Source organism: Zychaea mexicana (assembly GCF_025766255.1).
Source record: "Zychaea mexicana strain RSA 1403 chromosome Unknown BDB00scaffold_140, whole genome shotgun sequence".
In the NCBI taxonomy this organism is placed as follows: Eukaryota; Fungi; Mucoromycota; class Mucoromycetes; order Mucorales; family Lichtheimiaceae; genus Zychaea; species Zychaea mexicana.
Window position 1 is genome coordinate 56280 of NW_026516803.1, and position 26339 is coordinate 82618.

Below are 26339 nucleotides of genomic sequence, written 5' to 3' on the forward strand. Positions count from 1 at the left end.
GACCAAAGTGTATGGGACCCGACATCCAGAAATAGAGCACACAATTTCTGGGGCACTGGGTCTCTGCTCATTCACCCACTACTGCCGCTGCTGCTGTGAGCGAGCATATAATTTTGATAATCAAAATCATGTCCGAAAAAAGGCGAGTACACTATTCCTGTCTTCTCGTTTTAATCTCTTTTTATTTTTGTGCTTTACTCTCCTTATTAAAAATGGGTCGTTTGGAGGATCAGCTCGCGTCAGTACTCAACAAACGACAACAGATCGCGAAACGACGCCAACTCGTGGTTAATTCTGCAAATGCCATTGATTTCTCGTCCAATGACTTTCTCGGACTGGCACAAAACAGTGTTTTACGTAAACGGTACCTTGACGAGCTGAATTCACTTGACACCGTGCTCGGCTCCACAGGATCGCGATTGTTAGACGGTAATTCACAATACGCGATCGATTTAGAGCAGCAGATCGCCAAGTTTCACGGGGCCGACTCAGCATTGCTATTCAACTCGGGTTTCGACGCCAACACGGGCCTATTCAGTACACTGCCGCAAAAAGGAGACATTGTTATCTACGATGAACTCGTCCATGCTAGTGTACACGAAGGAATGCGAGTTTCACGCGCAGGCCGCTTGATACCTTTCAAACATTCGGATGTAGCCGACCTGGATCGCGTGCTAATAGAAATCGGGTATTCGACCGACAAGAACGTCTTTATTGCTGTGGAAACCGTGTATTCCATGGATGGCGACGTTGCGCCACTGGTGGAGATTGTACAGTTGTTGAGGAAATACTGGCCGGAACGAGAAAACGGATACATTATCGTGGATGAGGTATAAAGAAATGGAAAACTCTGGGTGAGCGGGTAGGGTATCGGTCTTCGTTGTTGTCTTCTTAACATCTTGGGGGGGGGGGCTTTTTGGTCATACAAATTAGGCACACGCTACAGGCGTCTATGGGGAGAGTGGGCGTGGTGTCGTTTGTCAACTGGGACTTGAAAAAGAGATCTTTGCGCGGTTGCATACGTTTGGCAAGTCATTGGCCAGCAGTGGAGGTAAATCAGCTGGTCCATTTTCCATAATTGCCACGCCATTTTTGACGCCATCTGACGCATCGAGGCTCTCTTTCTTTTTCTGTACCCGGTATAGCCGCCGTCCTTGGTTCGAATACTCTACGCGACTATTTGATTAATTATGCTCGACCGCTTATTTATTCGACTTTCCTGCCTTTCAGCAGCTTGGCAAGCATCAAATGCTCGTACGACTTTCTGGAATGTGGCGAGACACTAGCAGTAAGTGTTCTTTAATTGAAAGGCAACAGTAAGCCTGTGTCACTCACACGGATACTCTCTGTTTAGATCCAACGACATTTGCACACCATTACACGCCAATTCAGAGAAGCTATCCGCCTGCCCACTGGAACCTTACTACCATCAGATAGCCCAATCCAAGGCATTGTGCTCAATGGTATGACCTCAATGGCCATAGTGGAATAAAGTCTTATTTGTGTTACCGAGCTGACCAGTTGTGCTTGTTGTAGGAAACGCACCTGTTCGTGCCCTTGCAGGATACTTGAATAAGCGCGGGTTTATCGTCAAGCCCATCTGTTCACCTACTGTTCCAAAAGGTCAAGAACGGGTCAGAATCTGTCTTCATGGTCACAACACAATAGAGCAAATCGACTCTCTCGTCTCTGCAGTCCATGAATTCTTCAATGTCGAAAAACATAACAGCATTGCTCCATCTGCTTCTGCTTTGGAACCAGCAAAGCTGTAAACTGTACATTTTTACTATTACACCAAACCACATACGCCGATATACATATTCAGACACATTTTTGTTAATTGCATTAAAAACCCACGCACAACCTTCCTCCTTTTTTCTTCTCAGAAAACTATGACATTCAATATCATTATACTTCAATACATACTCCAATAATGACTATTTTGCAGTGAACACCAAAATGACGAGTGAACTACAGCAGCAGCAACAACAACAGAATAGCGACGATGGAATCAATGCAGCATTAGCGCCTCTCTTTTCGACTTTTTCACTTCCCCAATTGGAATCCGTCTTGTACGCATTTCTGCCATCGCGAATCGAGCGACACGTACCGAAAACCGGGATATATGCAGTTGATACGTTCGTTGTCACCGCAACCGTGACATTCATTCTGGTGGCTGCCAAAATAGCCTTGTTGCTGGCCAACACGGTGCTAAAAAAAAGTCAACGACGACACGATTCAGAGTTAGAAACCAAGGGTGACATTGCTATTGTCATAGAACCCATGACTTCACAAGATGAATACCACACGAGTAAGTTGCTGTTCTCCTCTACCTCCTCCTCCTCCTCCTCTCAACAAGACAAGTCCAACAACAGCGACACTGTGCATCTAAATAACACTCTCGGCCTGCTCCATGCACACTATAACTCTCCTATTCCTCCTCACGACGCCATGACAGCACCCAATGTCTTCCATCAAGCCTTGTCCCACCTCGTTTCAAGAGGGGTCCAGTCAAAAGGGCACGGATATTATACCATGAAACCCAATCTTGCGGTAGACCATTCTCCCTTGGAACCTCCTGCCTTTAACATTGTCCCACAAACTGGCCAAGGTACTCTATGATAAATCTATGCATATAATGCTTTGATTGCTAATTAGCATAAAAACACAACAGCCTATTCTGTAAAGCACGAAGAGTGCACTTTATATATCACTTTTCAGACACCCACTCCTCCACCAATAACTGGCATTGTGAGCGACAAGCAGTCTGCAGCTAATAGCGGCGAGCCTTCCATACGGATTTCCATGATCGGCTGCAGGAAGCATGGCGCAACAGTATCCAGCTTGGCCACGTTCCTCAACAAAGTTGCACATGATTACCTCGTCCACATGGATTCACTACGCAAACAAACCCGATCGCGTTATGATTATTCAGCTTCTGGTCAATGGCTGAGAATATGTTCGCTGTACGAAAACCAAGGACTTCAAACAGTTGCACTCTGTCCCAAAAGTGAAGCGTTAATCGCCAAAGATCTTGAAACATTTGTACAAAACAAGGGCTTTTACAAACGAATAGGCGCACCGTATGTTCGTGGCTATCTCCTCCATGGCAAACCTGGCACTGGAAAGACTTCGCTGATTTTTGCTATTGCGTAAGAGTGTTGAAGCAATGTGCATTACGACTTGATACTTTCTTTTTTACTGACATCAGTTTCCTATGCGTCTGTAGATCGTTCTTGAAGCGCCACCTGTATTTTATGAATCTTAGCTATATTGACTCGGACTCAGAATTATCTAAAGCATTTGCTAGCGTACCTGCCAATAGCATTGTGGTTTTTGAGGATATTGATACGATGACTACGGTGAGTTAACAGCCAGCAAGTTCATCTGATGATTTGGCTAACCTAAAGTGGGAAAAATGTCAAGACATTGCATAGACGAACTGGTGTGGAACGCGCTATGCATGCCATCGGGTCCGAGAAACAAGACAACAACAACAATAACAAACGACAGCATCGATTTAATTTGAGCACGTTTTTATCGATTCTGGATGGTCATACTCTAGAAGAAGGAATCATCTTTATCATGACCAGTAATCATCCCAAAGTTCTCGATCCAGCAATTATTCGTCCTGGTAAGAAATTTGTAATGTATTTAAACAAGACAGAGGTTGCTATAGTGTTGTGCTAGTGAGAACAATGGATGAGGCTAATGTAAAAGAGGATCTTTTTCTTAGGTCGTATGGATGTACATTTGGACTTGACGTTTGCGACACATTATCAAATGCGGCGGATGTATCGGATGGTTTTGGAAGAGGGCGATCCAAGTACATTGGATGATGTTTATTCACAGTTGGAACAGGATATTCCAGAGTTTGTTATCCCGCCAAGCGAAATTATGCAGATTATGGTCCTATGTCGCGAGCATGTCAAAGACATTCCTGCCAAATTACGACGTTTGACTGAAAAATACCAAGAAGACCGAGGCTCCGATAATGCATCACCATTTTCTGTTTCTAGCAGTACATCGCAGCAACAACAACAGCAGGAAGAAGGTAACGGTTGTTCATTGCCTCATCTGGAAATTGTTCTCTCCCTTTACTAATGCTTTTTTTAACGGTGTTACATTGTATAAATAGTGCTGGATTGAATATACCTGTTATGCTATGGCGACGGCGTTTCCCCATGATGGTTGCCCAAATCCAAGTGTACTTTGTTGACGTGTGACAGTTGATTTCGTGTATTGGTACAGTCAATCGCTTGAAGACCATGTATGCTTCTGTCAATTTCTCCCTTTCTCTCGTTGTACACTGCTTTTCTTGTACTTTTGCCAATTCTCCTGTAACCGGCATTTATTTATCACTACACCAAATATAGACATCAATTGTAGAACATGCGAAACTCCACACGACCATGCATGGACACTCATTATGTAAAATAGGTGTTGATCTTGAAAATGCTTGTGTAAGTTGCGGATCAAATACGCCGTGAGGTGCTACAGTAGCGTGTTTCTATGATATTATGGGTTGGTTATATGTAAACCAACAAATCAGTGATCATATTTTCCGTGCGAGTTCTTTGATGATTTAAGAGATCCATCAACATTTTGCTCGGATACAAAAGGCTCCCAAAACTATATGAGTCGCCCTTGATACTATGACTTGTATCTCGTTACATCAAAGCTACATATTTCGGCAAACAAGGACGGATTCAACATTAGATAACGCCCAAAAGAACGAAGCTACCATCTGCTGGATAATGGCTGAATGCCTCTAAGTCAGAATCCATGCTGAACACTCCCAAAGTCTGTTTGGAAAAAACTCATTGTTATGGCACACTTGTTGAAATGAAAATTTAGATACTGAGTGTGATTGACACACTATAAACTGTACACATGCTGTGATTGATTTGCCGTAAATTCTGGTGGTACGAGCGATGGCCAGTTATAGTTCCAGTACAGTAAAGAAAAAGCATGGTCATGAATTATCTGCCACTTGATATTGCCGGATGAAACTATTATCAGTAGCATACTTGGGTCTTTTAAGGAGAGCGTGCATCATCTACTGATAGTGATCCTTCTGCACTCAAAGTACTGGGATATCTGCCACAAGCGTACAAAGCGAGGCCCTGTGTAGAATTGATCGGGTCGATGTATGGCTTTTGTTGCTACCACATTCGGCGTCACCCGACTACCAAAAGCTGTACCGCTGTCCCGTACAGCCCGATGCCTGTTTCACTATTTCACTGTGAGGCAATTCCCGAGACTGCGTAATCACACTCCGCTCTTTTTACCGGGTTGGGAGACTGGGCGCTGTGTATTACATGATCGCAAATAAAAAAAATGTCAGCAACCGGAGAGAAAGGCGATTAGTCCCGCCGCCCTCGCTTTCCATAAAAGAAATTTTTACAAAGAAAAACAAATGCAGGAGGTGTGTACTGCACAATAGGAACAATGAATAAGAGTATGTGTGCAAGTTCAGCATATTACGAGAGACATCAGCGTTTGCAGTAATGGAGCGACATGTAGTTAAACTTTAAAAAAGCAACTTTTTGCCACGCTCTTTTGAGTATAATAGACTGGCTATGATATACAATCAGGAAGCAAAAAGATTATGTGCAACGGAGGGAAAACGCGCCAATCACAGAGCATCGGATTGCCACGTTGTCCTACGCGGGTCCTTGGGTTTGCTCGCTGGTCAGTACGCTCGGCCGCTGTAATATTACTGTGTTGGGTTAATAATGCGCATATCGAGGCATATTGTTGTAGTGGGGAGCTACAAGTAAGCATAATGCCTGCTAAAGTAAAAAAGCAGTGGAGAATTCCACGACATCCACGCTAGAATATTGCAGCAAAAGGAAAAATTCTTGCTTTCCTCAGGCACGTTTTCTGTTTAGTCCAAGAAAAAAGTTTTTTTTTTTATATTCCCATTTAGTTCAAAAGATCTCAAGGCAGCCGCCGTAGAAGATCAGGAAGGCGAAGAACTGGCACACGCGGGGTCCATGTTTGACTGTGATTGGCTTCGCTCAATCAAAGGCTTTTCAAGCTACCCACGCAGAGCCAATGAAACGTTACCCAGGCTACCTCACTCTACACCACTTGACACTCCTTTTCCAGTCCGCGTAAAAAAATGGAAGAGAAAGAAGGGAAACATGAAACGGCTATGATATAAAAGGGCAACGCTCGCTTTGTTCCTTATTTGTTTCTTTTTTTCTTCTCAACAAACCCTTCCTTCTCCCCTTTCTATTTTTTACCCAACAAGGGAAAATCAAATGGCGTCCTCGACCGCTGAACCCACCGCGCTGGAACAAGAGCGCATCGAGTCCGCACAAACCAACCTCAAGAGCCTTGAGAAGCTCGATGATGGTGGCGTCGGTACCGAGTTCAACTGGTTCACCGTCAGAACCATCCTCACTGCCGGTGCTGGTTTCTTCACCGATTCCTACGACATCTTCATCATCAATCTGGTCAGCCCTATGCTTGGCTATGTCTACTACCCGCACAACAACAACAAGATGCCCTCGGATATCGAAGGCGTGATTAAGGGCATGACATCCGTCGGCACTCTTTTTGGTCAGCTCTTCTTTGGCTTCCTTGGCGACATCTTGGGTCGCAAGATCTATGGTTTCGAGTTGTTGATCATCATCCTCGGTACCATCAACTGTGCGACCTCTGCATCTACCGTCCGTGGTGTTTCTGGTATTGCATTCCTCGGATTATGGCGTTTGGTTCTCGGCTTTGGTGTTGGAGGTAAACCATCTATTTCAAACGCATTGTCTTTCTCTCTATTTCTAGATACACTCTGTGCAAAACTTACAAACTAACTCACATGTGTACTTATGTCTACTAGGTGATTATCCCATGAGTGCTACTATCACGTCTGAGTGGAGTTCCACGGGTCGCCGTGGTATGATGATGGCACTTATTTTCTCTATGCAAGGCATTGGCAACCTCGCAGCCGCTATTGTCACCCTGATCATCCTCGCCATCTTCAAGGGCGCAGTCAACGCTGATGTGTTCAATCTCGACTACGTCTGGCGTTTGTGTATTGGTCTCGGCGCCGTTCCTGCTGTTGCCACCATCTACTTGCGTTTCACCATGCCTGAATCTCCCCGGTATGCCATGGATGTCGAGCATGACCTCGAAGCCGCCGCCGCCGCCAAGGGTCAACAAGTATCCGATGAACTCGCTCGCCAGCATACCAAGGTCGACATCAAGCAGCGCAGCCACTGGGCCGAATTCGCCGCCTACTTTGGCCAATGGAGGCACTTCAAGACCTTGCTCGGTACCTCGCTCTCTTGGTTCTTGCTTGACATTGCTTTTTACGGTTTGGGCTTAAACAACTCGTACATTCTCGAAGCAATTGGTTTCTCGAACAAGTCTACGCCTTTCGAGACGCTTTGGGCCAACACCGTCGGTCAGATCATCATCACCTGTCTTGGCTCTGTTCCTGGTTATTACTTGACTGTCATCTTCATCGAACGCTGGGGCCGTCGTCCTATTCAGATTATGGGCTTCACTGCATGTACCATCCTGTTTGCCATCCTTGCTGCGGCATACTACCCATTGCGTGACAATGCTATGCCCGCTTTCATCACTATCTTTACCCTTGCCCAGTTGTTCCAAAACTTTGGCGCCAACTGCACCACCTTTATCATTCCTGGTGAAGTCTTCCCTACCAAGGTGCGTGCATCTGCTCACGGTATTTCCGCCGCCTCTGGTAAGGCTGGTGCTATTCTGGCTTCATTTGCCTTCAACGTGCTTGTCGACTACGGAGGTGCTCCTGGTGAGCATGCTTTTTTGCCTGGAACCCTTGGTATCTTTGCAGGAATCATGTTCCTGGGTCTGATCGTCACCCTCCTCTGGATTCCCGAATCCAAGGGCCTGGATCTCTCTGTCTTTGAAGAAGATTACATTCCACCCACTGCTGCGGTTGTTCGCGACGACGATGCAGTATCCCGCGAGTCAGTTCCCGTAGAAAATGTTGCTGAGAAATCATCCTAATTACGCATTCTATCTATTTTTATTGTCATTCTATTCCTCATACTAAATCCTTCTAAAACCTATCAATGTATCTGTAATTATTCCCTACTTTATTGTTTTTTTTTTGTTTAATGTAAATATATTTTCTTTTTGCGCATATGCAATACTGCTATTTAAAAAAAAAAATTCTAAAATCGAGAGATGTACTATTTTTTATAACCTTTGAAAAAGCACCCTAATGCTAACAGTTTTTAAATGAACGTGTTACGTCATACCAAATGACATTGAAACTTTTTGGATCAGATACTGTATGTACCGCAAAGAAGTATCGTTCAATATCTTGAAAGGGCATGTTGTTTCATAGAACTTATATATCCATAGAGCAAAGTTGGCTGATTCGCTTAGCAGCCTGTCAACGGAAAGATACCTTGCAGGTATATACATTAACAGAGATACCCTATCATGATTCTACAGCAAACATATGCTACATAGGGTGTGCCGAGATCAAGCTTATACCTCCCCTCCAAATCTGTTATTGGTGGAGAAGCAAGTCCTGAAATGAAATGCAGTCTAGTAAGAGGGTAGTTGCATCCAAAAACAAAAGAGCAAAAGCATTTTCTGATTTTTTTGTGTGTGTTTTATCAAAATTGTACAAGTGGAGCTGCTCGAATGTAATATGTTTGATGGTGTGGAATAATAGAAAAGAAAGCGGAAAAAAGGAATCATAACGTTAAAAATAAACTAAGTGTGTACCTCTCGAAAGACTGAGTATCACAAAGAGGAAAGGAGGAGGAGTGCGAAGGAAAATAGTGTATGAATGGGAGAATGGTCAGTAGAAGGTTTGTTTTTTTTGATGGGAAGGACAAGATGTCAGGATAGATTAAAACACTAGTAAGACTACTTTTTTTATATTGGAAGCTTGCGAGGGTTGATGAACTTTAGGCTCTTGCCGACAACCAGTGGACCGGCGATCAATGCTACGAATAATATAAACATGCCCGTAAATAATATGCCATAGGTGATAGCAATCCGTCTGCGTTTTCTACGCTGTCGTGAGGTCCAGATAGGCGGTCGGATTTGCTTGCTAGGTCGTAACCAAAACAGCATCAATGAGTGCGCTGTGTTGACATAGGGGATCAGGCAAAAGATAGACAGCGTGAACAGGATCAAGTGGCCCAGAACAAAGTCTGCTGCGAATTCGCTCATTTCAACGATCTTGCATAGATACTCACGCAGTGGCTGTGAGATGGCATGCCAGCCCAACTAAAAACAGCATTGAAAATTATGAGTCTTTCTGCTTCTGCATATGAAGGTCATGATGATCATTTCAAGCACATTATATAAGTAAATTAGACTACTTACACCACGACCGTACCACTTGCCGGTCCACCAGCCTCGATTGGATTCATCGTGCTTGAATTCTCTGGTGAGGAAGAGCACCGTCAGCACGCGCAGCACAAAGCGTTGCAGAGCTATCATGGCCACAGCACCCAGGATAATGTTCGTAACCTTCCACTCTTCCAGTAGCATCAGTGCCTCAAACAGCAAAATCAAGTTGAACACAGCCCATGCATGTGCAGTAGCGGCAATGACTGATCCAAACTTGTGGCAGCACAGACTGAGCACCGATCCCAAGAATAGCGACACAAAAAAGAAGATGGCCAGTGCACCCGCGTTCAGCAATATTGGAGCCAAGGAGATAATACCGATTCGCAATAGACCGCTCTGTCCCTTGTTGGGCTGGGAGCTGTCCTCCGGGTCGAAACTCTTGACGAATACATACGGGATCAGACACAGGATAGCATAAAGGAGTGGTAGCACGACCTCCGAAAAGAATATGGTGCCTAACCGAGCTCGTGGAATATCGCCCACCAAAGTATTGTCAGCCTTGCCATCCTTGGTTTTCTTTTGCCGGCGCTTGTATCCGGTAATGCGCGATCGTGATTCGCGACAGTGCTTTATCCATGAGTTTCTGTGCGTCTTTGAGTTGCCTCGGGACATCCAGCGCATAAACTCGCGATAATCTACCAGAAATTCGACAAGCGCGAACTGGTTTGGATTGAAGATGAAAGGGGATATGATCAATGCCACGACGGTGAACCAGAAATACACAAGGTGCGGAATCCACATGGACAACGAAGCAAACATCATGATGAGGAAACACCGGGAACCAGCATAGATACTTGAGCTGCTAAATCTTGAGAACAGCAATGAAAATGGTACACGCGATGTTGCAAAGCCTCGGCCAGTAGCAATGTATTGTGCGCCACCGTAGATAAGGTTCTCGATGACAGAGTTCATGTAGATCTGTGTCACAAAAATCTCAAAGAACGGCGACAGTGACATGAAATGACGGCCCAGCCGAGTGATACTTCGCCAGAACCCACGTTCGGTCAATTCTTGCAAGAACAGCGGCAAAAAGGACACAAAGAAGACGACAAAGATGGACAGGATACAGCGCTTCACCCACTCGAAGATGGGTACCAGGTTGTAGCATCCTTCGGGTGTCAAAGGCGCATCAGGTGGGGCATCGGCATTGTACTCACAGATCGACAAGCTGGCACCCATGGCTCCAATAAACAGCAGGACAAGCATAAACATTTGCACAGACAGCATAATAAAAATATTGTTGATATGGAAACCCGGGTGTGCATAGTAGAAAGTCAGGAACCGATCCAGCGGGAGCTGCGTGCCAATGTAGTAGTACTCGCGTGACAGCATCTGCTCACCCATGCCAGTGCCAATCTTGGTCGTAAAGTTGAGAATAGATCCAAAGCCGAGATCACGACCCTTGCCACATTGAAAGTATTCCGTGTGCTTGATGCGGCCACCGCGTGTGAATGCGTTCATGCCAGCGTAGATATCCTCATTAAGATGCAATCCCTTTTGTGCCTTGCTGACACCACCGCGTGTCGTCATAAAGATAGCGTTCAGAAAATCTGGATGCCCATAATGAAGCTTGCCGCCAATCTTGGCCATGATGCGCTGGGTCAAGGTACCAAACGTTTGCTCCTTGCCAGCCGCTACGTCTCCGAGGACACCAATGTTCTCGGAGAAAATGTACTCGCGCGCACCGACAATGGCTACTGGCGCACCTGGCTTTTCCTTCCATGACGGGGAGTAAGGAGACACCTCGGAGGGGCCCAGGTTCTCAAATTCGCCAAGGATGTTACGGATCTTGAGACACTCCTCCAAGTAGTTGTCCTGGTTGGCATCAATAAGCTGCAAGAACTCACCGCGGTAAAAGACCAAGGCATGGTTTTGGTTGTCAGACTTGCCGTCACCCAGGATAGGCGAGCCAGGCAAACGGATGCGATACTTGGGCTTGCGCTTGCCACTGTCCGCCATCTCGCAATTGCCGTCAATGAGCGCCGAGTAATACGTCGTTTTACCTTCGTCATTGACTTCTTCCTCGACATAGGCTACCTGAAGGTTCGGGTACGCCTTGAACAGAAACTCGGCATCCTCGGATTCCTGGGTATTAAACTTGGCATAGCGTTGCATGGCTACAAGGAAACGGAACTTGCGGTGTGACAGCTGATCCAGATCACGCTCCAATTTATCTCCACTGTCCTGGTACGTGTGAACCGTGTCTGGGTTCTCGACGCGATAAAGAAGCTTAATGGCCTTTCGATAGTTCATGAAGCCAGAGACGGTGCGATACAAGGTCTGAGCACGCAGCGAGGCCCATATCCGTGTACGCAAGGTATACTCTGGTTTGGCAGATTTGAACCCGATACAGTAAAACGGCAGGTCATCCACCTTGCTCTTTTCGGTGTCTTTTTCGGTCATGTCCGACAGCATGGATGTACTGCGATCGTTCTCGCTGCAGTTGGACTCGTCGACCATGATCTTGGTGTCCTTGACAAAGTTTTCCCATTCGACTGGATGCAGCTGCTTTAAATACTCGAGCAAGGTGACACGTGTGTTCTGATCTTCCTCGCGAATAATTTCACGCAGAGACAACAAGATCTTTTCACCATAGTGCGGCTACATGATAGAATCTTTGTGTTAGGAGGTTTTATGTTTTTATGCCACAGAATCTAAAAGTGACTTACCGTAAGCACAGTGAAAGAAGGCATGCATTCGACAGGACGTGGCTGAGGCATGGGCGTAGTTAAGCTCTGCGCAAAGAAATGGATGCGTCGTTCGGCTTCGCTGTGTTGTGGATAGTACTCGGTCTTGAATGCAGTATCTTCTTGCGATACAAAAAATGTTGGGGGCTTGAGCGTCCTGCGACCATCCTCGGGATTCGTTTCCTACAATTAACCGAAAATAACATAGCAACATGTTAGAAAACGTGGAGGAAACGACTCGTTGTGGCATATAAATAGATATATAATGTACCTGCTGATAAAGCATGCGCTGTACGTGATCCACAGTGATAAGATGCTCGCGGTACATGGTTATCACGATAGCGTTCCATATCTGTGAGCAGAGCACCTTGGGCTTGTACTTGATCTGTATATCGGATGTAGCCAGCAGCTTGACAAAGATGCGCTTGGGCATCCGAGAGAAAATGTTCCGCCAGGGCGACCAGATCGAGATGCCAAGATAGAACGAGCGGGCAACCGAAAAGATAGTGTTCCAGATAATGTACCACAGATACGTATCCAAAAAGTAGAGCAGCAGATCCATGAAAAACATGAGCGCGAGCGTCAGATCAGGCATTGCATGGCACAGCCGGACCCCGATGATTTTGTCGCTGCAATTTTCAATATGCATGCGGCTCATGACCTTGAGCGGATCCTTGAACGAGAGCGCCAAGAAGAAATAAGATTCGAGCAGCTTGCAGGTAAACACGCAGATCCACAGGGCGATTGACATGATTCGGTCAATGCGCTTGAGCGGCGGGAAGTTTGCAGTGAAACGACTGGTCGCCAGCATCGTTCGGGAATTATCCCTGCGACGTACAAACAGGCGGGCCGTGGGTGTGATTGCTAGAAACAGTGTGGTGGCTACGCTGATCAAGAGCTGAATGATCGCTACTAGTTTGGATATGCCACTGCGTCGATCGATAAACACGCAGTATACGGTCGGGCCAGCATTGATGATGAATAGCACAAACAGCAGAGCTATCCTCCGCGTAATAATTTTTGTCGTCGACCAGGTGAACGGCAAGTACGAATATTCTGAAAACGACCCGACAAGCATGAGAAACACGGCAATTGCACCACCGAGCGCAACGATCGACCATTGCACCGAGGCTTCCTGTTCGGCTATCTCCTTGTCTTCGTTGAGGTATAGTGCAGGGGCGTTGGCACTCACATAGTACCAGAAAGAGACAATGTGAATGATCCACACACGCGAAAAGTTGATTGAGGCATGCATCCAGGTGCGCTTCTCTTTGTATGTTTTACGCAACGTCTGCTTCCAGTCGACTTGCTTGAGCGCTGGGTAGCGTTCGTGCGGTGGCAAGCTGTGTAGCGTTGTCTTTTTGTCGGCAAGTAGGGTTCGTGTCAAGCATGTCGGGTACCAAAAGAACTGATTGACATCGTCATATCCGATAATCTTGTCGTGATCTTTTTCGCGCTTGACGAGTCGACCATTGATGTTTTCGTAAATTTCGTCGCGGAAAAAGTTGTACAGCGGCGTGATAACGTTGTCCAAAAAGTCGCCTTCTTCTACGTCAGGAATAGCGGAGTTGTTGTTGTTGTTATTGTCATCATTCTCTGAAGAAGCAGTGGCGGCGGCATAATAGTCGCTGGCTAGTTTGTACAAAAAGCAGAGTGTTTCGGGTGTATAACGCACGACTGCGCTTTCACCCCAAATCAGCAAGTACAAAGCCAGATCGCGTATTTTTTCTTCGTTGGTCAGAGAGCGCATGCGTATCTTCCATCGTTCTTCGGCATTCTCCAGACGTTTGGTATCGTCTTCTTCTTCATCGTCGTGCTGTTGATTTTCGTTCTTGGCGTCGTCGTCCATGAGATCCATTTGGGCAGCAAAATACCAGCGACGGTAGTTGGCACCTTCACCACCAATATAGTCAGCATGCAAGGTGTCGAGCGCTTGCTGAGGCTTCATGCGCGATGCGCGCGAGTCAAGCATAATCATGAGGTGATCTAGCATGTTGCGCACGCTGTCGGTTTGAAAGCCAAACTTTTTGGCAATGGCGTGAAACTGGGCCTCGACCTCGGCAAAGGTAGCAGGTAGTGTATCCTCGGGACCCCACGACGCGTACGGAGTGCTGTCGCTGTAACCAAGCAAGGTATTCTTTGGCAGCACTTGGCTACTTGACGGGTCTTGCATGGATGCATTGCTATCGGTGACGAGCTTGTTCTTGAAACGCTTGCTTTCTAATAGAGCCAACATTGAGTCTGCCGAAGTTGCATAGCGCGTATATCGGCCTTCGTCGCCGGATGTCAGATGGCCAAGAACGTCGATGGTATATGCGTCGTTGCTGTTATTGTTGGCAGGGATGGTGGGTGCGGAGGGCGGAGCATTTCGATCCGTATTATACTCGTAATCATCTTCAATTTGGCTGTTGGCTCGACGACGCCTGTCGATCCGTCGTCTCGGAGCTCCTTTATTTTGTGCGTGTCGGTAGTTGGTTATATTGATATCGTTAATCAGTTTGGGTTGTTTTTACATTCCGGATCCACTTGTTGTAACAACGTGTGTTCTGTGCAATTATATATGCGATGCAACGGAGACTTACCCTGTGCCAACGGGGACGATGGAATAGGTGACGGGGAAGCAGCAGATGAACGCGGGCGCGACATGCTAGAACGATTTATATATATATATGTGTGTGAGTCTGGAGATTGTTGATGCTGCTTCTGTATCAGTGTGGACTATGTTGGAGGAAGTGGAGGAGGAGAGCTACAGAAATATTTTTTTTCATTGACATACTTTGCATAATAGGCTCTGATTTCTGGAAAATCGCCTTTAGGCTGTGGTTGTTGTTGTTGCTGGTGCTGTGAATGAGCATCCTCTTCACTAATTACATTTTGCTGTACATCGTATAGGGTCGAGCGACGTGATCGTGCTGTATCATGACTACTGCGTGGTCGCTCGGATTGGCTCGTTCGACTGACAGGCTCTAATATGGATGGTTCCGCCTCTGGTTGTAACGATGACGACGACGATTGACGTGGTGTCTGTTGTTGTTGTTGTCGTCTATTATTGTTCGACATGTGTTGTATGTGTGTAGATGATCGCGCTGTTGTGGGAGACGAAACTGAATTCGTAGAAAGAGGGGGATGATGGGTCTGTCGTCTCTCTCTCCCTTGTGTTGCTAATGTCCTTTCTTTTTCTTATCTCTTATTTGGTATGTATGAAAAAAGCAAGAGAGAGAGAGAGGGGATGATGTTGTTGTTAGCGAATACGTTGGGGATTAATTTCAGCAAGACGAAGAGAGAAGAAAGTGATGCGGCAATTATTCGTTCGGCAGGTGAAGGTCCCCGCTGTTTGCTGCGATTAGAGAACAAATTCAGGCGTGCCGGGAAAAAGAAATCTTTGGTTGCATTTAAAAGATACGATAGTATCCACAAGAAAATATGGATTGCTATCGTTGAAGACACGTTGCGTACCATACATGGTCTGTATCGTACCCTCAACGATAGTATTTCCAGTGATAGAGTAGTCATAATGAATCTGTCTTTCTGGCTGCATGCGACTTGGATTACAACGGTTAGCATATTTCAAAGGGCTGAGATCATACCATTGTCTTTGCCATCCATCGATGGTATTGTTTGCTAGTAAGTATGAAACGACAAAGAAAGAAAGAAAAAAGAACCGAGTAGATATAATATATGCTACTCTTCCTTCTCATCTCTCCATCGTAAATCATGACTTTTGTTCTTTTCTAACCGCTGCATGTGTGCAGCATTGAAGCAGGAAATTAAGGGAAGGGGTTTGATGTGAGAGATTGATTTCTCGCGATTATTGTTCCTCCTCCCTCTCTCTCTCATAATATCTTATGCACAGCTAACCCATTGTAGGTACACTCTGTATGATTTATTATAACCAAAGTAGTGTGTATGACACGTATTGCAATAAAAGGTCTTAATATGTATACTGTAGATACTCTGACAACTGTTGTCTTCCGTCGCATTGATGATGACGAAATTCGAGCTAGGGGTGCTAATATTCCAAGGTTGACGAGTGCGTAGCAAAAAAAAGCTAAAACTGTTAGGCGCAATATCCATCATGTAGTATGATAATACGCCCAGGTGAGCACATGCTGCAGGCGAGACATCTGCGTACTGGGTGTATGCATAAAGCTGACAAGGAATCTGCATGTCGATGTGCATTCGTTGCGGCAGAAAATAAAAGAGAGAGGAAGGCGATGATCCGCCAGAGGCTTTGTTTATGTGTTTCAGCTTTCTCTTCACTGCACAAGCCCCGATGGAAGGCGAAGGTTCTATTTTTTATGTTACTGGTCCCTTTTCCTTTGGGGGAGGGGGGAGGGGAGGGGTTGTGGACGCATGGGAGCATGGGAGAGAAGGTGATGAATAGGATTATGGGGGGATATGGAGAGAGGAAGAGATGGGCCCTTCTTTCTCTCACAGTACATGGTGATCGGCCGCTTAGGACATAAAACAAGTCTCGCCTGGTCTTTGCCATGTGAAGATTGGAAGCTACCACTGGTGGTGGGTAACAGAAAGAGTTAGAGAAGACAGCAGCAGCAGCAGCAGCAGCAGCAGCAGCAGCAGCACATACGTGTTGGTAAGTGAGCTTACCAGATTACAATGAAGCACCTGACTCGCAAAGAAAAAACCCCCTTGCATCGATTTTCGTGACGCCGTTACATAAAAGAAGCGAGCTCTGTACGATACGCGAGTAGCCCATTTTCTCTCTTCTTTCTCTATTGACTTGGATTTTTTTTTTGCTTCTTCTTCTTTTCCTCTTTGTATTTTCATAATATGGCCACGCAGCACCACCACCACCACCATCAACACCCTGCCACATTACTGCCACCCGCTAACAGCAATAACAACAATAGCAGCAGCGTGTGGCACATACCGCCGCCGTCTTCATTCCAACCAGTAAATGGACAACAGCAATACAACGTGCCCCCTTGGAGCCAGACGTCGTCCTTACTGGCTACACCGTGCGATACCACTGCAGCAGCTGCCGCTTCGGTTGCTCCGGACGATGCTTCCGTTGTCAGTAACAGTACCACAACCAACACTGCTACCACATCGACAACAGCAACAAGCACAGGAGGAGGCCGTCGTAACAATAGCAGCAGAAGCAGCACCAGTAGCAGCAGCACCAGTAGTACCAACACGTCTGCAACATCGGTGACCAGTCGGAAAGGTAGCCGGACAAAGCCGTCCACCGTAGACGAGCTGGAACAACCGACGAACGGCAAGCCTCCGTACTCTTACGCGACGCTGATTCGCTACGCGATCCAGAACAGTCCGTCCAGGAAACTGACGCTAAGCCAAATATACCAGTGGGTAATGGAACGTTATCCTTACTACAGCACTGCCGGCACCGGATGGAAGGTAAATCATTATCACGATCATCCTCATTGGATCATGCACCCACGCAACAGCAGTTATTGCCCTGGCATTAGAGTACGATAGTAACAACAAAAACATCACTTGTCCTTTTTTTTGTGTTCCTAATTTTAGAATTCGATACGCCACAACTTGTCGCTCAACAAGAGTTTCGTGAGGGTGCCCCGACCGGTCAATGAGCCAGGGAAGGGATCGTATTGGATGGTTGATTATTCTGCCGCGGAGAACGAAGGCTCTGGCAATGGCGGCGGCGGTAAGGCCAACAAGACCCGATCATCCTTTGATCACCATTTGCCTTACAGCACTGCTGCCGGAAACGGTCGATACGCTACTACCAATACTGCCGCTGCTGCTGCCGCTGCCGCAGCCGCAGCCGCCGCCGCTGCACGGTCCGGCTCAACTGATATGGATCCATCTACCTTGTTGCTGTATCGGAATTACAATCAGCAGCACCAGCAGCAGCAGCAGCAGATGGGCTATCCTCACCACAACCAGCACCAGCACCACCAGCATCAGCATCATCAGCATCAGCAAAATCAACCGTATTACTATCGATCGAGCGCTTATCAAAGAAGCTACAGCTATCCAGAAATTCCCAAATACCAGCAACTACCTTTTGATTTGATGTATCAGCAACAACAGCATGACCTTTCATCTGCAACAGCTACCACTACCACTACTACGGCCCATCATCATCATCATCCTCATCCTGTCTATACCCAACACCACCATCATGCATTACAACAATTTCATAGCCAGCATCCTCACCGCCACCATCAGCATTCGACAACAACAACAACAACAACAGCAGCAGCAGCAGCAGCAACAGCAACGAGCCCTTTGAATCACATGCCTTCAAACGATCTGGACTACAACGCGCCATCGTCATCCACTCCCTCTCTTGTCACAAGTCCCCATCTTTCAAGTCCAGAACGTGACAACTTCGGATCACCGCAACCAGAGCAATGTGAGCAACAGGCGTACGATACAACAGCGGTAGCAGCTACCAGTAACACCTCGTCTACAACTTCTTCTATTGTCAGTGCTGATCACCATCAGCATGAAGCTGGAACAACGGCAGCATTACCACGCCATACATCATTTGCTCGTTGTACTTGAAATAATCGCCTTTATCTCTTCCCATGTATATCATCATCATGTTCAATTCTCCATTTTCTTGCGTATATTTCTATTTCTTTTCTCCAGATGAACGCAGAAGCTTATGATGTTGTACTTTTTTCCGTTGTTGTAACTTCATACACACCCGTTCACTATGTAAACACTGGCTCCCCTGCTACTATTACTACTATTACTACTACCCATCCCACTCCTGCTCTCACAGCACAAAAAATGTATCCAATTTTCCCCCGTCTTCTGTTGCTACTATACATTTTCATTATAAGTATATATTTTTCATGGCACGACAATGATATCAGGAATAAATAAATAGCTTCTTTTCCTCTCTCTCTTATCATGCATCCCATTCGACCACAGCACCAGTCTTTTTTGCCCACTCCTGAACCAAGCAGACGAAGCCCCATCCTTCGGCTGAATCGCGCTTGTCAAACAGGTCAAGTGAATGGTTTCCTCGTCTGTTGGGCAATGAGAGTAGGTCGTCCGTGGTAACAATGATAACTTTACAGCTAATAATAGCAATTCACCGCGTTGGTAATCTGATAATAAGAGCAGCAGTGTGGGACGAGGTTGATCTATGGGAGAGAAGAAACCCCTTACCGAGCACGCGATACCGTCACGTTCCACCGCTTAAAATCCAGTAAGAAATCCACCTTTGTAGGCGTGATCTCATCAAAGGCAAAACAAGCGATAACGAGTTCGCACTCCTGTCCTTGCATCTTTTCCACCGTGTTCACCATCACTTTCTCCCGGAGGGTAGGGCCATCACCACGAAGCGAAACTTGGTGCTCCACTGCCACGCGTTGCCGATGATGTGGTGTCACCACCATCACTTTTGCATCGTCATTGTTATTGTCACTATGAGGAACACGTGCTGCCAGGTGCATTTCCACAAGGTCGGCTACAATACTAGCCTCAGCCTGTATTCCTTTATCGCTATTATCGCCGTCCTCGTTGTTGTTGTTGTTGGCAGGAAGCTTGACATTAATAACAGTTATGGCTTTGCGAGGATCCAATGCAGCACGAATAGTGTGCAACCGTTCATGACAACTCGGCGCAACGATGCGTGTCCAATCATGTTTAAGGCATAGGTCAGGATAATGGGACGCAAGGTCGTTTCCGTAGATTTGTTTGAAGAATGCGTTTAGCTCGTCATTCTATCTTCTTGTTAGAAATAAATACACATATCTCTCTGCTCTCTCACGCGCTAGAACAGTTTTCTATTGATACGTTACGAAACACGTACCATGCGCCAATTATCTTTGAGCTGGATGGTGTTTGGACCAAAGTCGTGCCTTGCCCCTTTCTGTAGCAAGAATACTTGGGGCGGGATGGATTCGTTGGATTCAGTGCGCATCAGACATTGTTGGATCGATCCATACAACAACGGCTCATCCAAAGGAAGCTTGGGATACGTGTTTTGAAGAATCGGCCCCAATTGCTAGAGCAAACCAATAGATTATACATTGCCCGTCGTTTTACCCATAAGTATTGTATATTTAACCAAAATGGGCTTAAGCTTATTGCTGTTGTGTGTACCATGTGATCTCCGGCGATAATCAGTCGTCCCTCTTTAGCAAGGCAATTGATGACAATCGCGGCATCCGCGACCAGTAGCTTTTTTTGTTAGTCCGTGCTCTCATAGTTAGTAACGTTTTTTGCTCCTTTTGATGGATCCAAACAACAGCCCAAACAACAGAAAGAACCCTGCTTTTGCTTCTTGGATAGCCATGTACCTGAGAGCTTTCATCGATGATGATCATATCACACGCAACAAGCTTACTGCTCTTGGCTTTCTTCTTTTTTTGGACCTTGTACCAATCCCAAACAGTGCCACCTACAACCACAGCCCCTTTCTGCGGCAGATGTTTGCCAAGCTGATCAGCCTTGCAATGGACCACGTCGCTTGCTGATGGACTATCTGACGACGACGATGACGACGACGACGACGAGGTGGATTCCATGGCAACAATTGTGAAGGACTTGCTGTCAGCTTCTGTGCGATGACGCGTCTGAACGTCGGCTATTCGCTTCAACAAGTTTGTTATTGCATGTCGCGTAAACGCAGTGACACCGATGATAAAAGGCTTTCCATTCTGGTGCTCATGCAGATGGGTGATGTACCAGTTGATAAACAAGGCCAGGAACTCGGTTTTACCTGATCCCTAATAATAGTAACAGGAAAACAAAAATGTCAGTTGGTTGCCACTGTAGCTTAGCTGCTGATAAAAAGAAATATACCGGTGGACCCCAGACAATCTGCAGGCGTTTCTCAAGGATATTAGCAGAGATGTCTTTTTGTGAAGGCGACATGCGAAAGTTATCTCTCAGTCTGAGGGCTGTTGCCCGTGCTTCGGAAGCATCCGCATTATTATCTTTTGCTTCCTTCCCAACCTTTGATCCCTGCGGATGCTGCCTCCCTTCAGCCCAAGCATTCGGATCTCGTATTATGTGCTTATTATGCCAAGAGAAACAAACGGTTAGCTCATCCAAAGTTATACAATGATGGTATCCACGTCGGTTATTCAAGTTGCAATGGATGGTTTCTCCTCCTACTTACTTCAAAAGGGCCAGATCCATTGTCTATATCAATGTGCGACAACGTCTCCAATATTTTATCCGTGTTGAAATCAATGAACCGTCGATAGAGTCGGTAGCATCTGCCTTTAGTGAGACCAAGATCTTTAAAGTAGCCAGTCAGTGCCACACTGAATCCATTCTCGGATACGCGGTCCACATTGGCTGTCGTAGTCCCATAGATGTCACGAAGCTTTCTGCGGTGCATAAGATCCGGAAACCGAATCGCTTCTAGTATTCCCTACTCGACAGTTTTACAATATGGGCGATTGAGTCTTCTTCTGTCGTATACTTTTCTGTCTCCTCGTTCTATATTACCTCACGCGTATCGTTGACGAGGATGTATTCCTTGAGACTATTCCGTACTAGACTGTCGATTTGTATCCTTGCTGCTGTGGATGTCGTAAACCGATCAGGAATAAATTCGAACCACGCAAGAAATGTGTCTTTCTTTCCGCTTTGGTTTGGGATCTTTTCCCAACGTCGAAAGGACATCCGCAAACTGCTTTTCCCGTTTGGTGACATAAGATCCCCGAGTCGGTCAGCGCGCATGGTATCGCATCCTGCCACGCATTCGAGCTTTTTAAAGAATGCCAAGCGGCCAATCAGAGGTGATCGAAATTTTTGTGCAGAAGGCCACCGGAACGGCGCATTATCCAGACAGTATATGTTGATCATGGTGTTTTCCTTGTATGCGGTTGCAAGCTTGCGGTATTGGAGTAGTATTTCCTGTAGTTGCTGTATATGTGTAGTAAGGTCTTGTGCTATACTGTCTTGTTTGAGCCAGCGGCCGTATAGAGCTGCTTCATCGAGCAAGAGAGTATCATCATCAACACCATCCGCTTTATTGTCGGGGCTGTTGCTATTAGCCCTAGCACACATCCAATGGAACATGTCAGCAAACGTATAAAAGCCTGGAACGCCAAGAGCGATGTTTTCTTGCACGAGCCGTTCCAGAGATACTAGCCGTGGGACTGTCACTTTTTCAAACTCTGTTGGGAACGCATCGACACCGGGTATCGTCAAAAGTTGTGTGTCCTGAAAGACTACGAGAAGACAGTCCATTGCTTTTTGTCGTATAGTATTCGCTTTTTCGTCGTCAGCGCCGTCATCTTCTTTTTTGCGTGTGGCGATCTCTAGCAAAGTCTCGCAAAGCTGATGTTTAGCCTGACTGTTGGAGACGAAAAGCGTACAGCATGACTTGTTGTCTTCCATAAAACATAGGATGCTGACTAGGTCGGTAGCCAAAGATACAGCAAGTTCTCTGTAGTGTGGCAACGAGCGGCCTTCATAAGTAACGGACCCATCGTAGTCTAGCCCTTTCAGTTCAGCTCCAGCTGGGGTATAGACTCGTATCGAATATGCGCATATACTACGATACATGGGATCATACGCAAAAGAGACGAAAATATCGTGATCATTTTTCTCACCCAGCGATACAGTGGGATTGCCACGAAACTGTAATATGAATAATGATTAAGTATCCCCTTTTGCTCATTCCAGCAGTATGCGCCGCCCTTCCCTCTTTTAATTTACCTGAGGCTTTTGTGTTTTATATGCGTCGATGTATGGCAAGAAATCCGAGCTCAACATCCAATCTGGTACTGGTGTACGGGGATCCTTGATTCGGATGTTCTTGAGCTGGCTGGTTAAATCTTCGATGTCCTCAATATTGCTTGTCGCTGTACCCGTGGTTAGATTATGTACCCGGTCGGCCAATTCGCCTATACTGTCAGTGGTGCTGCTTAATCCAGGCACTGCCGCAGAAGCTTCCATGCTTTGGTTTCTTCGTAATGCTTTGACTTTTTGATCGGTCATGTATGCAACAGCACCTGGTGTTCCGTAAGTCTGATTACGACACACGTCCGTAAATTCGCAAGTCTTGCATTTTGCGTTGTAGAGCCATGGTGGATGATCTGTTGAGATGATAGCTGGTAGCCCGACAGTATAAAAGAACTTCATCTTTGGCATCATGAGATCAATTCTAAAAGTTTCAGGCTCTGTTGGATTGGATGGCAGCCACACACCACCCACAGGGTCAATCTCGAGGTTGCGGATATCCCTGATAAGATATTCAAGGAGGAATGCATACGATGCGACTTGAAACTATGTTTTTGCACGTTGTATCAGCTTTCGCACTAATATCGAGCTCTTTACAAAATGGAATGAAAACAACAAGTGCTCGCATAAATACCTGATGATGTGAACTCACGGACCGACTCGATTTGGCATCAATGACGAAAATGGTTCTGGCTTTGGATGAGGGGTCTTCTTTGATCCACAGGAAATCCGGTACGAACCGCTGGAGGCGATAGTTGCTATCCTGCGCATAAAAGCCATCGGGCATCGTGAAACTCAGCTGATACAAAATCTGGCCGACCTTGGCTTCATGAAGAATCTGTTTGCTTTTAGCTGTAGGCGTGTGTGTGTGGTCCACCGCTCTCGAGCCCAGTAGTTGCATAAGCACTTCCTCAAACGTGTTGCCGCGTTGAAAGTGAGCTTGTGTGACAGCGTCTGCTGCTGGCAAAGCTTTATAGGCGTTTTCGCCGTTGTTGTTGTCCTTGCTGCTTTTTTTGACCGGTGGTGCTGTTGTCAAGGTCGTTAGCTTGACGTGTTTCTCGCAATGATAGTGAAAGCTTTGAGCCAATCTCGACACTGAAAAGCGCGGATATTGTCTTTGAATCTGTAAGTCTGGTGTGGAATCGCTGTCGAAGCGGTTCTTGGCGATTTCGGCGGTCATTGTCAATTTCGAAACGAGTAGAGTTAAGAAAAGAAAGTAAAAGTGAGTGGTATCACAAGAAGATGCACAAATTCGGAACTGAAGGCAACCTCCGGTCCCGATACAGGGTTGGTGGTGGGAACTACAGAGGATATAGGCTTAAATACTATATGTGTTATGGGTTTCGATAGATAGAGAAAAAAATACTTTGTGCCATGCTGCTACATAAAAAAAAACTATACGTACTCTTGAGCTCTTAGAAGAGACATAGTTGCTATTACAGCGTCTCATCTAATGAATAAGGCTTTACGACTCGGTTACTGTAACTTACAGAAAAGGCCGCTCAAACACCATATCATCAGCAAACAAGTGCTTCCCCCGCTTCCACACTGATTAACCAAGACTTTGGTGGTGAGGCCGCGCCTAGTCGAAGAAGCCTGGCAACGACTCTGTGCAGAATATCCAGCGTTGCTGAGCAATAGTCAGTCCCACATGGAGAGCATCGGTTGGACCGAAAACATGTTTATGCCTATTGGCGATAGTTCTCCTGCTGCACGTCTGTGCACGGATCGAGTTCGCCGACGATCGTTTGTTCTGGCTACTATTCCCGTGATTTTCCAAGTGGTGAAGGCGTGCTATTGTACAGCAACCGCAAAGTATTGTCACTAAAGGAGCACGTTAAGATGATGCGCCTCTACTCGCGCGATCGTCGCTTTGGGGAATCGGCATTTTTCAACTTCATTTTTGTGTGGCCGACATGCTCGAAAGGGATCTCAATTGCGGCATACAGCCATCGCATCGTCCATCGAGTTTCCGCAAACCAGCTGCGTGCCGCGAAACAGGAGAAACCCCCGTCCGCGAAGTTCAGTGGCCTGGGTGCACTTCAACTATCTTTGACAGCAACCTGCTACGAGTTCTCATAGGAATTCAAAAATACCGCCGCCAGTGACGAACAAACCAATTTACCGCCATTAAGCCCTACCTCGCCTGAAACCTCACGTCTTTTGCGTGGCACCGACCAAGCATCTCTTCATTCCCGACAGAACATCCGTATCTACAGCAACGCTCTCAGCTTCACAACTCTTGGAGTAGATATGGATCACACAAAGACAAAATCCTGCGGAGAGCTTACAATTTTCGCATCCATGGACGTGTGTGTCATCGGATCGGCTGAATTCTTCCGGACGAAAATGCAGCACGGCTTGCGTTTGCACAAATTTACATGCATGATCCTTCCCACCGCATGCACGCAAATTTCCCTGCTAAAAATTGCCCGCTAAACACCCACACTGTATCTCACGTTCATGATTTCCATGGTAGTAACGCACGAGGAACAATCATACATTGGTTCAGACGGCACTCTAATTGCAATTAATTACGATGTGTTTATACATAGAAGGATGAAACGTCACGTGAAAATCTCGGCCATGCGTTCTTTAAGTATTCAGAGATTACCACGCTAGTAGAAGAAGAACTGGTATCGGGAATGAATGGGCAAAAGAAGAGTACGGATGTCCTGCGTGTCCTCCACCAAGAGATCATTATTTAAGAAGTATTGTATGTTATTAGATAAAACTGATAAGCATTACATTTGTCGGCTATAATCGAAAGTTTATCGCAATCGATGGCAAAATATGCAGCTATGGTGCGTTCGCCTTATAACCGTCAAAACTTTATTTCGTTTCAATTTGATTCTTAAGCATTAAACCTACAAAATGTATTTCAAAGAACAAAGATATGTATATATGGTGAAACATAAAAATGTATAGGAATAGCAATAGAAAAAACGGCGTATAACCTGAAACTGGGCAGTGATTCTTCTGTCAGGCCCACGCGTCCTTCTTTGGATGGCCTTCTGGTGCTTTCGTCTTAATGGCGGCATCTTTTAAATGAAAGGTTAAAAGAATAGACGTGTATGTAGGACGTAGGCGATAGGCGAGTATATATACGTATAGGAGTTGTTTACTCATGCTTGTTTCAGGTACGTGATTTGTTTCAAACTTCTGCCGGCCCAGCTAAATTGGGAAAAACCGGTAACTTTTGGCTTCCCATAATTTTTTTATTCTTCAATAACGAAAGCAAACGAGTAAAAACGTATTTTGAAGCACGTTAGACTGTATAATTGCTTTTTGGCGACGTTATAACAGAGTAAAGCTGAGGTAAAAAATTGACGGTTATAAGGCGAACGCACCATAAAACGTTATAAAGCAAATGAGCACGACCAAGAAAAATGTCAAGAAACGGTATTTTTCTGCTGACGAGCATCAAACCAAGTATGACAATCATAATATGCGTGAAGGAGTTAGTGATGGGTATTACTAGGGACACTCCAAAAAAATGACTCGACACTCCATTTTTCCTCAAATAAACCAAATAGTTACACAAAAATAAACAGATGCTCTATAAATATACTAACAAAGGACTATTAAAGGAAGAGGAGTATTTGGAGTGTTGCAATC

General features: G+C 45.9%; 7 protein-coding genes across 7 annotated transcripts; 5 read left to right on the forward strand and 2 right to left on the reverse strand.

Annotated features, from left to right (window-relative positions):
• Positions 1 to 212: 212 nt before the first annotated feature.
• Positions 213 to 1772, forward strand: BDB00DRAFT_878572 (pyridoxal phosphate-dependent transferase; the record flags this gene model as incomplete). Its single annotated transcript, XM_053127750.1, has 5 exons — positions 213 to 830; positions 934 to 1051; positions 1146 to 1288; positions 1355 to 1463; positions 1537 to 1772. 5 exons carry the CDS (start codon positions 213 to 215, stop codon positions 1770 to 1772), a joined length of 1224 nt encoding a protein of 407 aa, XP_052973684.1.
• A 187-nt stretch (positions 1773 to 1959) lies between these two features.
• Positions 1960 to 4149, forward strand: BDB00DRAFT_878573 (P-loop containing nucleoside triphosphate hydrolase protein; the record flags this gene model as incomplete). Its single annotated transcript, XM_053127751.1, has 6 exons — positions 1960 to 2611; positions 2675 to 3152; positions 3230 to 3362; positions 3427 to 3634; positions 3737 to 4054; positions 4139 to 4149. 6 exons carry the CDS (start codon positions 1960 to 1962, stop codon positions 4147 to 4149), a joined length of 1800 nt encoding a protein of 599 aa, XP_052973685.1.
• A 1964-nt stretch (positions 4150 to 6113) lies between these two features.
• BDB00DRAFT_983832 (major facilitator superfamily domain-containing protein) lies at positions 6114 to 8184 on the forward strand. The gene is made up of 2 exons (XM_053130004.1): positions 6114 to 6747; positions 6848 to 8184. The coding sequence occupies exons 1-2, from the start codon at positions 6270 to 6272 to the stop codon at positions 7999 to 8001; spliced, it is 1632 nt and encodes a 543-aa protein (XP_052973686.1). The 5' UTR covers positions 6114 to 6269; the 3' UTR covers positions 8002 to 8184.
• Positions 8185 to 8886: 702 nt separating this feature from the next.
• On the reverse strand, positions 8887 to 14292 carry BDB00DRAFT_885198 (1,3-beta-glucan synthase component-domain-containing protein; the record flags this gene model as incomplete). The annotated part of the gene is made up of 4 exons (XM_053128396.1): positions 8887 to 9243; positions 9343 to 11970; positions 12039 to 12239; positions 12328 to 14292. The coding sequence occupies 4 exons, from the start codon at positions 14290 to 14292 to the stop codon at positions 8887 to 8889; spliced, it is 5151 nt and encodes a 1716-aa protein (XP_052973687.1).
• A 3005-nt stretch (positions 14293 to 17297) lies between these two features.
• On the forward strand, positions 17298 to 17660 carry BDB00DRAFT_723424 (uncharacterized protein; the record flags this gene model as incomplete). Its single annotated transcript, XM_053118210.1, has 2 exons — positions 17298 to 17435; positions 17565 to 17660. Coding segments are annotated over 2 exons (234 nt in total), but the record flags the coding sequence as incomplete, so codon positions are not given.
• Positions 17661 to 17814: 154 nt separating this feature from the next.
• Positions 17815 to 18899, forward strand: BDB00DRAFT_854053 (uncharacterized protein). The gene has a single exon (XM_053125665.1). The coding sequence runs from the start codon at positions 17856 to 17858 to the stop codon at positions 18567 to 18569; it is 714 nt and encodes a 237-aa protein (XP_052973689.1). The 5' UTR covers positions 17815 to 17855; the 3' UTR covers positions 18570 to 18899.
• Positions 18900 to 19085: 186 nt separating this feature from the next.
• Positions 19086 to 24393, reverse strand: BDB00DRAFT_125339 (uncharacterized protein). Its single transcript, XM_053116166.1, has 10 exons — positions 24127 to 24393; positions 23356 to 24022; positions 22698 to 23267; positions 21480 to 22619; positions 21145 to 21402; positions 20826 to 21038; positions 20321 to 20749; positions 20124 to 20201; positions 19831 to 20025; positions 19086 to 19741 (listed from the first exon to the last, which is right to left on the reverse strand). Exons 1-10 carry the CDS (start codon positions 24147 to 24149, stop codon positions 19181 to 19183), a joined length of 4134 nt encoding a protein of 1377 aa, XP_052973690.1. The 5' UTR covers positions 24150 to 24393; the 3' UTR covers positions 19086 to 19180.
• Between the last annotated feature and the right edge of the window lie 1946 nt (positions 24394 to 26339).

What these genes read in the sequence shown, in the direction of transcription:
- BDB00DRAFT_983832 (XM_053130004.1), top strand. Translation starts at nt 6,270, where the DNA reads ATGGCGTCCTCGACCGCTGAACCCACCGCGCTGGAACAAGAGCGCATC. An exon ending in TCTCGGCTTTGGTGTTGGAG is followed by an intron (nt 6,748 to 6,847) that starts GTAAACCATCTA and finishes TATGTCTACTAG; the next exon opens with GTGATTATCCCATGAGTGCT.
- BDB00DRAFT_854053 (XM_053125665.1), top strand. Translation starts at nt 17,856, where the DNA reads ATGGATCCATCTACCTTGTTGCTGTATCGGAATTACAATCAGCAGCAC.
- BDB00DRAFT_125339 (XM_053116166.1), bottom strand. Translation starts at nt 24,149, where the DNA reads ATGTCTCTTCTAAGAGCTCAAGA. An exon ending in ATGGATCTGGCCCTTTTGAA is followed by an intron (nt 21,039 to 21,144) that starts GTAAGTAGGAGG and finishes TGGCATAATAAG; the next exon opens with CACATAATACGAGATCCGAA. An exon ending in TCAAAGATAATTGGCGCATG is followed by an intron (nt 19,742 to 19,830) that starts GTACGTGTTTCG and finishes ACAAGAAGATAG; the next exon opens with AATGACGAGCTAAACGCATT.